Source organism: Oncorhynchus keta, chromosome 35, assembly GCF_023373465.1.
Source record: "Oncorhynchus keta strain PuntledgeMale-10-30-2019 chromosome 35, Oket_V2, whole genome shotgun sequence".
NCBI lineage: Eukaryota > Metazoa > Chordata > Actinopteri > Salmoniformes > Salmonidae > Oncorhynchus > Oncorhynchus keta.
The window spans coordinates 68,873,942-68,883,845 of record NC_068455.1 but is presented as its reverse complement, the minus strand read 5'-3'; the positions used below and the strand labels follow the sequence as shown (position 1 = coordinate 68,883,845).

Here is a 9,904-nt window from a genome sequence, read left to right as displayed (position 1 = left end):
AGAATGACAAGATGCAGTCAGTGTAGGTCATTGTAAGACACATCACCATCAACTAACATAACCAGAAAGGTATTGCATGGTGAAATTGGGGACATACTGTTTGCAACTCTGAATCGAAAAATGAAATGAAAATTGTTATTATTAGTCCCTACCGTGGGACAACTTTGAGGGATGAGAACATGGACCAGAAACAGAGACAATTACTTATGGTTTACTGTGAGGTCTGATCTGTATGACTTCAGGGGTTTATATATAGCAGCGTGTCTGGTTGAGTGGGGGTTTATAAATGGTTCTGTCAAACAGGAGTTAGAACACACAAGAAGGGGGAAGGGAAGGAGGAGACAACGTAGATACCTGACCCTGTAGACAGTGGGGAAGAGAAAACTGCACTAAGATCACACACAGTCAGTCAGATAGCGAAGGCTGAGAGCTTTTTTTAGTGTGGCTACACATTTGTGTAGTGTTTTTTTTATAAAAATAAAAATAAATGATATAATAGTAAGCTGTATGTGTAGGGAGGCAGTGTTGGACATTTGTTGAGATAAAGACTGTTGCTGTTGGAAACGATGGCTTTATCTGGACCATGCTTCCAGAGGGGTTTGGAGGCTCTATGGAGGCAAGATGAAGAATTTAGGGGGGATAAGCACAATATAGATCGAGATGGAGAAGAGTGTGCAGGAGAAGTGAAAGAAAAGGATTGTGGGGATCAGGTGAACACAGAAGAAGAAGATAAAGATGATGAAGCATTTAGAAGGGAGGAAAACAGTCAAATACATCTAAAGAGGGAGACAACTGAAGAAGAGGAGGATGAGCTTCAAGAAGTGAAAAAAGAGTGGACAGCTGTTGGGGGGCAGAAAGGTGGAATAGAGGATGTGGATTCAATAAGGGTATATAGCAGAGACTCCTATACAAGAGAAATGTTCCAAACCCTGCAGCAGCTCAGGGACTCCTCTCTCCTCACTGACCTGACTCTGAGCACTGAGGATGGGCAGCGTCTTCACGCACACTCCCCTGTCCTGGCTGCTGTGAGCACCCTTGTCCACCAGAGACTGCAAGAGAGGGATGAGGAGAACGAGAGGAGAGATGTTGACATGTATATACAGACAGAGATATCCATCAGTCTGGGTCCTGAGGTGGGGCTTGTGGGGCTGGCAGGGGTGCTGGAGTTTGCATACACTGGGGCCTTAGCAGTTCTGAACAGACACACGCTGGCCCAGATACAGGCTGCAGCTACAACACTAGGGGTCCCCAGAGTTCTACAACTCTGCAGTGAAGAGGAGGAGAAGATGAAGAAGGGAGTAGAGACGAGGGCAGAAGAGAAGAAGATCTCTGCTGAAAAACAGATGAAGGTCAGTCTTCAGTCCATCAGACAATTGTGGACAAAGAGAGTGGGCTGTGATGTAGAGCTGGAGGTTGGTGGGGCATCATTTCATGGTGAGTAGACTGAAGTCAAAATACATCACGACTATGTACTGTAGAATGATACAGGAGACTATTTATTTATGGGGGCTCATCCTGGATCGAACTAAATAACCCCTAATGATGGTAATCATGTTGTTTTTGAGCATATGATGTTAAATATGATGTTAAAGGCCCAATGCAGCCCGTTTAAAATAAATGCTCAATATCAAATTGTTTCTGGTAACAATTAAGATCCTAACTGTAATTGATTTAAATTGTGAACAAGAAACAAAAGTATCTTCTTAGCAAAGAGCAATATCTCAAACAAGAATTTAGCTAGTCTGAGTAGGATGGGGAAGACAGAAAATGAGCTGTTATTGACAGAGAGGTTTGAACTCACTTTCATATTGGTGTATTATCTTATTTGCCACCTGGTGATGTCACCAGGCAGGTCAAAACCCCAACACACCAAAACAGACAGAAATGTCAGGCAGTCTTTTCAAACCGCTCCTACACTAAAATTGCATTATCATATTTTCACAATTTCACAGTATAAATCCAACCTCATAGTGTGGAATTATACACTGAGCGTACAAAACGTTAGGAACTCTTTCCATGACATAGACTGACCAGGGGAATCCAGGTGAAAGCTAGGATCCCTTATTGATGTCACATAAATTCACTTCAATCAGTGTCGATGAAGGGGAGGAGACATGTTAAATAAGGATTTTTAAGCCTTGAGATAATTGAGACATGGATTGTCTATGCGGCAGGGTAGCCTAGTGGTAAGAGCATTGGACTAGTAACTGGAAGGTTGCAAGTTCAAACCCCCGAGCTGACAAGGTACAAAGCTGTTGTTCTGCCCCTGAACAGGCAGTTAACCCACTGTTCCTAGGCTGTCATTGAAAATAAGAATTTGTTCTTGACTGACTTGCCTAGTTAAATAAAGGTAAAAAACATTTTTTGCCAATCAGAGGGTGAATGGGAAAGACAAAATATTTAAGTGCCTTTAAATGGGGTATGGTAGTAGGCAGAGGTGTTGACTTGAGCCACATGACTTGGACTCGAGTCAGAAATATGATGACTGCAAATTGACATTGACTTTAACACCAATGACTCGTGACTTGACTTGGACTTGAGCCTCTTGACTCGACCTGACTTGACACCCTCCCCAAGCCCAAATATAAAACATTATGCTATTAAAAAAGTGTGCAGCGCATCAACTCTTCATTTAACCGATTACATTTTGAATCGGACAGCAGCCAATCAAATTGTGCCAACTGAGAAAAAGTTGTGCGTGGCAGTGCAGAGGAACGTCGGCAGGTGAATTCAGATGGAGCCCATGGAAAGATGACACCCCAAATTATTATTTTTGGATATAAAGACACAATACATTTTAGCAAAGGTGTCAGCTAGAGATGACGTGCAGGAGCATGCCGGGATTTGTAATCTTGCATGATGTCTACTTTTATGCTAATTATAATTTTTGAATCTGAGAGTAAATCGAGCTGAATATATTGATAAAAGTCACCTTGTACGAGGAAGATTTACAAGCCAGGGTAAGCCTACACAAAACACAGCCCTTATTTTTAAGAGTTTCTAAAATCCACTATGAGAAAAATGAACGGCAAAAGTAAGGATTGGAAACATTTCCCTGTTTGACCGCTAGGTTTTATGGGTAAATAATAATAATAATAAATTATGACACCTCCACTCTTGGGCTCTATTCTCCCGCTAGAATGTAAGATAGGCTATGTATCTTCTAGTGATCTATTCAGGGCACAACTTTCACTGGGGACTGGGGGTATATGCCCCCCCCACATTCTGAAATTGCATTTTTGTCTCACCCAGTTTTACCATTGGAATGTGATACAAATGAGGCAACGGTGTGCTTTAGGACCATGCGGACACATTCAAGAGGTTGAGTAGGCTGTTTGGAGTTTTTATCCGATTGGATAAATAAAATAATAATCATGTCCCCCCCCCCACTTCTAATTCCAAAGTTGCGCCCCTGGATCTATCTAAGTGAGCGACAGGGAAATCCTGCTGCTTTGTCGGTCTGCTGTCTGTCCCGCCTCTCTGTACCTGTATTATTTTTGGGCTCTGTGGTTGGCTGTGCGTTGTGGTTGGCTGCTGTCACATTTATTATGTAATGTAAGTGGTAATGATGATTTGAAATCTACTCATGTGTTGTTTTGTGGAACATTCATTTATTTGATTTTGCGTGTTTCATAGGCCTATATAGCCAGCCACGGAGTCGGGCACATAGGTAATTTACTGTACTTCGATTGACGACCAAACAGCTTGTGTTGATTAGTTTATAAAAGGTGTCGACCTGACTAAATAAATGGTATACAACAAAAAAATATATATATATATTTTTTTACCTTTAACCAGGTAAGCTAGTGGAGAACAAGTTCTCATTTACAACTGCGACCTGGCCAAGATAAAGCAAAGCAGTGCGACACAAACAACAACACAAAGTTACACATGGAATAAACAAGTCTACCGTCAATAACACAATAGAAAAAAAGAAAGTCTATATACAGTGTGTGCAAATGGTATGAGGAGGTAAGGCAATAAATAGGCCATAGTAGCAAGTAATCACTGGAGTGATAGATGAGCAGATGATGATGAGCAGATGATGGTGTGTAAGTAGTGATACTGGTGTGCAAAAGAGCAGCAAAGTAAATAAAAACAATATGGGGATGAGGTAGGTAGATTGGGTGGGCTATTTACAGATGAACTGTGTACAGCTGCAGTGATCGGTTAGCTGCTCAGATAGCTGATCTATGATCCGATCTGATAGCTGATCTATGATGTTTAAAGTTATTGAGGGAAATGTCAGTCTCCAGCTTCAGCAATTTTTGCAATTTGTTCCAGTCACTGGCAGCAGAGAACTGGAAGGAAAGGCGGCCAAAGGAGGTGTTGGCTTTGGGGATGACCAGTGAGATATACCTGCTGGAGCGCGTGTTATCGTGACCAGTAAGCAGAGATACGATGGAGCTTTAACTAACATAGACTTATAGATGACCTGGAACCAGTGGGTCTGGCGACAAATATGTAGCGCGGGCCAGCCGACGAGAGAGCATACAGGTCGCAGTGGGAGGTGGTATAATGCACTTTGGCAACAAAACGGATGCCACTGTGATAGACTACATCCAATTTGCTGAGTAGAGTATTAGAAGCTATTTTGTAGATGACATCGCCGAAGTCAAGGATCGGTAGGATAGTCAGTTTTACTAGGGTATGTTTGGCGGCGTGAGTGAAGGAGGCTTTGTTGCAAAATAGAAAGCCGCTTCTAGATTTGATTATGGATTGGAGATGTTTGATATGAGTCTGGAAGGAGAATTTACAGTCTAGCCAGTCACCTCGGTATTTGTAGTTGTCCACATTTTCTAGGTCATACTGCCGAAGGCTGCCTTGTCTCGGGCCACATTACGTCAGCGGAGTCTGACTCTCTGCCTGAATCGGCCCAGTACCACTGTGCTAGCTGGGAAATGATGATAAAACATTTGCAGAAGATGTCAAATCATTACTACAGGAACAATAGGTAGCGGAGAGAGAGCCTCGTTCTGTTCCAAAATAGGATAAAAGAAAACAGATTGAAGGTTATAAAAGCTAATGTCATGACACTTATATGGTATTATTAAAGGTATTGATATATGCCTACTGGTTTGATTAAAGTGTCGACAATGGAGTGAGTAGTCAACTGCTGCTTTCTGTGTAGCAAAGTCCATGCTTAACACCTGCTTCATTATTCAATCACACCTGTAGGTCTAGTCATGTTCACCTAACTTTGTATTAAAGTGTGGGTGCACAATCTCAACAGGGAATCCATGTTTAACCTTTAAAACATTTTTTAAACCTAAATAAACTACATTGAAAAAGTAGACTAGATTTAGTTTACGCCACAATAAATGTAATTAAAAAGGGCTGACTAGACTCGTTTTTCTGACTAGATTACTAATCTACCGCTTTACCTCAAACTCCCACCCACAGTGATTGATTGACAGGTTTGAAACCCTACCAACTCTGTGAGCCAAAGTCATCCTGCCCCCTCGCCTGACAATCCCTCCCACAGTGATTGATTGACAGGTTTGAAACCCTACCAACTCTGTGAGCCAAAGTCATCCTGCCCCCTCGCCTGACAATCCCTCCCACAGTGATTGATTGACAGGTTTGAAACCCTACCAACTCTGTGAGCCAAAGTCATCCTGCCCCCTCGCCTGACAATCCCTCCCACAGTGATTGATTGATAGGGCAAACTATTAATTAAAAATAAAAGTGGTAATTCATATCTTACAGTAAATATGACTTACATCTCAAGAGAAGAAAGGTTTCATGTACTTAGAAAGTATTCCTGATCATATAGGTCAAGGCTTAGACGTTATCCAAAACAAGTAACAACCCACTGAATTCATACATTTTCAGGATTTTTTATTGCAAAGTCATTTTATTGCAGTCATTGTAAAGTTATTAAAGTATTCAAAATGTAGCTGTGTATTTTGGATGGAATCAAGGCATTAGAATGTACCAGAGGCCACCAAAATAGAGCTCGTGCTGCAAAACTATTAGGGACTATCACCCGTACTTTTCTATTTGGCTGGCTACTCCATATACTTACGGAAAACACTGTCAATAAGAATAATAGGCTGATATATGAATATTATTAGTATATTAATATATAACAACATAATAATAATCTGATTTTATAATGAGAACAATTTAAATGAAATGTTAATTGCATATTTGTTTTGTTTATTGTTGGGGACTCGTTTGGGATCAAAACAAATGGTAAGATTCTGCCTTTTGTCTTATATCTGAATTCATAAGAGTCATCATTAACCAGATGTGGAAGTAGTCTATATGAGCTACCTGATGGTAACAACAATATTCAATTTCCTCTTCTTTCCCCTGACTCAAGTCCACAGAGTGCTCTTGTCTGCCAGTAGTGACTACTTCAGGGGAATGTTCACCAGCGGGATGAAGGAATCCCAGCAGGCCTGTGTGGCTCTTCCCTTCCTGGAGGCCTCAGAGCTGGAGGCCCTGATTGGCTACTCCTACAGCGGGTCCCTCCCCCTCAGCTGGGGGTGTGTCTTTGAGATCACCTGCATTGCCTTCCAGCTCCAGTTCCAGCCCGCCCTCTTGCTGTGCCTCGACTTCCTGAAACAAGAAATGGACGCCCACTCCTGCCTGGATGTGGCGTCTTTCGCTGAGGCTTATGGCATAACGGAACTCCTTGAAGAGGCCAACGACTTTGTCCTGAGACACTTCCAAAATGTGGCAGCCACGCCTAAATTCCAGGACCTGCCAGTCAAGAAGCTTAGAAAATACCTGAAAAGCAACTCCCTCTTTGTGCCCTCTGAGCTTGTGGTCTTCAAGGCAGTGGTGGTCTGGATCGAGGCCTGTCCCAGCAAAAGGCTTAAACTCACCAAAGAGCTGATGAAGAACGTCCACTTTCCTCTCATGACATTCAAGGAGTTCGGTGAAGTTAAAACCGCAAAACTGTGGACTGAATGCAACATAAAAAGTCTCTATCAGACTATGCTGGAGGACTTTCGCTCTCATCACGTTGCATCTGAGACCCTGTGCAGGGTCTACCTACCAAAGGACAGCCTAGTCTTGGTGGGTGGAGACCAGATCTCTGCCGACTTTATCCGGCGAACCCCTAGTCGAGAACTGTGGTTTGGGAACTCTCTGAGGAACTACACAGGCGTTGTGAAGACAGTTGAGTGGAGGTTGCTGGGAGAGATGCCAAATCCACCAAGGTTAAGTCACGAGTTGGCTGTTGTCGCAGGGAAGTTGTACGTGCTCGGGGGACAGAGTTATAAAGGCATGCTTGGCGTTCTAAACTCGGTCTACAGGTGAGATAAGAACTTTTGGGTTTGTATCTGCTAAGTAATGAGTCCTTTAGGTATGAATATTTTTGACATATTTATGTTTTTACATGATTTTCTTCCTTCACATCTCATTCTTTGTGTTCTTTCAGATATGATCCGCTTCAGAACCGCTGGGAGAGATTGGCCAACTTGCAGGAGAAAAGGTGTCATTTTTCTGTGGTTGTTCTGGATGAGATGATATATGCCATTGGAGGGTACATTGATCCAGAAACGAACCTGGATAGTGTGGAGTGCTACTGTCCAAATACAGATTCCTGGAGGTAAGGTTTTTCTTTGGGAGGAATGGTAACACAGAATCACTTGCAGTAATTACTGGTTCCATTGGAAATGGTATGTAACTTAAGTAAAACTTTGTTGCTTTGTTGCTATCTTTATCAAATGTGGCCTTCCCTGTTAGCTTTGCCAAACCCTTGGATATGACCTTGAGTTGCCATGCTTCCACACTGTTGGATGGAGAGGTCTTCATCTCAGGGGGGTTCGACTGCAAGTACCACTGTCTGGTGTCCATGTTCCTGTACCACCCTGAGAGAGGAACTACATACCTGGCAGAGATGAGCCAACCTCGAGCCCATCACTGCATGGAGACTTTAAACAACCATCTTTATGTGGCCGGAGGAGTCACTGTTGATGAAAACATGATGTCTATTGACCAGCTGGCCTGTGAGGTCTACGACCCTGTTAGTGACTCCTGGAGCACCCTCACGCCCCTGGCCGTCTCCCATGTTGGAGCAGCCTCTGTGGTTCTGGAGGGGATGCTCTATGTGCTGGGAGGATACTGCCAAGAGGACTACAGGGAGACCAGACTGGTGCATCGCTATGATCCCACCATCCAACTATGGGAGAATATCGGCGAGATACCCGGACCTAACACTGACATAAGAGCCTGTTTGCTCCACCTGCCCAAACACTTGAGACAATGAAACATCACTATACATCCCATAACACCACACTAAATATTATTCCATTACATGACCCACACCTTACTCCACCAGTATTCTTAACTTCAGTAACTTAAACATGTTTATTTCTCTCCATATGCAGGCTATAAGTGAATTACTAACAAAACAGGGAGGGTATTACAATTTCAGGGTCGCTTCATGTCTTCCTGGGAAATGAGAAACTGGGAAGTCATACCTCTGACATGAATGTGTTCACTTGACTTTGAAAGGGGACAAATTTTTCTACCAATAAGATTTTAGCTAGCTTGATAAACTAGCTAAAATTGCTAATAATAAAGTTAGCTAACTTGCTTAACATTGACATATATCAAACTAGCTACATTTGCCAACATTTGTCCAAAATCGTTTGACATAAAACATAACTTTTCTGTCCTTGCATTTATAGCAGTGTAAATTGTTATTATATCATATATTAAGCATTAAACAGTTAAATTAGACATTTAACTTGAACCCTGTAAAAATCCTAGATCTAGCAGTCAGACAGTTTTTGTGTTAAGATATCAGAAACGCGGGGTACCTATGTAACATTTCGTGTCTCCTTATGTTACAGGGTGGAAACAGTTTTCATGGGCACACAAATCCAAAATGATGTATGCGATTCCATAATTGAATGCTTCTAACGAAAGAGTCAACTTAACTTGATACTTAAAACCTAAATTGATACTGTCATTAACATGGTTCTTCAATAATTAAGCATTATACTTAGTGGATGCTCATTTGGTGTCCGGTTGATTAGTTACGTTGTAATCTCAATCTGATCCAGGAAAGAATTTTCCGAATGACAGTCAAGTGACGAGCAGCTGTTGTGATAGCGCAGGCGATACAACAACTGCTGGAAGAAAGGTGTTTGCGAGAAAAGTATTTTGGTGTCTCATTCGTTATGCAAGTGAAAACATTTGTGCCTGGATCCACAGTGAATGTAATATCTCTAGCGAATTGATGTTGATCATCTGTTGTTGTCTGATTGGTCTCATTCGATTTAACAAACAAAGCATCAAGGTAATGAATTCATGTTTTTGTGCCTCAGATTGGAAACCTAGTGTGCGCAATTGTATAGGATAGACTATTGCTCAACACCTACGCTCTTCCTGATCAAGGCTGCAGTATGTAACTGTATGGGGCAACCAGATTAAATTCACATAGAAATGGGAGTTATAGATCTGTCATTGTCATTGAAAACAAGTCCAAGAAAAAAGTACAAAAAAATGTATGAACTCATTACTGTAAATCCCTCTGGATAAGAGCTTCTGCTAAATTACTAACATGTAAATAGGTAGATCTGTTGTATGTGTTTAATTTGGATTTAGCCTATTTTACGTTCAGTATTGTACACCAGCTTCGAACAGCTGAACCCCCCTCCCATGGAGCCGATGTTCTGGATGCAATCATCAGAAGAACGAAAGATTACATGCAGTTTTCATACACCACCGCACAACAGGTCAAGAGGGGTTTCTTTGCCAACAATGGGTTCCCAGATACAAACGAGGCAATGATAGGTTATGTGATGCGCAAAATATGCGTCTGGCTGTGGTGGCAAGGTAGCCAGGTGGAATGCACAACTCGTTCATTCTGCAGAACAGCATTGTTAGCCTATACGTTAGCCTACACGCCTACGGGAGTGAGCTGTTGAGGATGGATGGC

General features: G+C 42.1%; 1 protein-coding gene across 1 annotated transcript; it reads left to right on the top strand.

Annotated features, from left to right (window-relative positions):
• The first annotated feature begins 329 nt into the window (after nucleotides 1-329).
• On the top strand, nucleotides 330-9,614 carry LOC118368920 (kelch-like protein 33). The gene is made up of 4 exons (XM_035753404.2): nucleotides 330-1,434; nucleotides 6,329-7,268; nucleotides 7,394-7,564; nucleotides 7,702-9,614. Exons 1-4 carry the CDS (start codon nucleotides 567-569, stop codon nucleotides 8,222-8,224), a joined length of 2,502 nt encoding a protein of 833 aa, XP_035609297.1. The 5' UTR covers nucleotides 330-566; the 3' UTR covers nucleotides 8,225-9,614.
• Nucleotides 9,615-9,904: the final 290 nt, after the last annotated feature.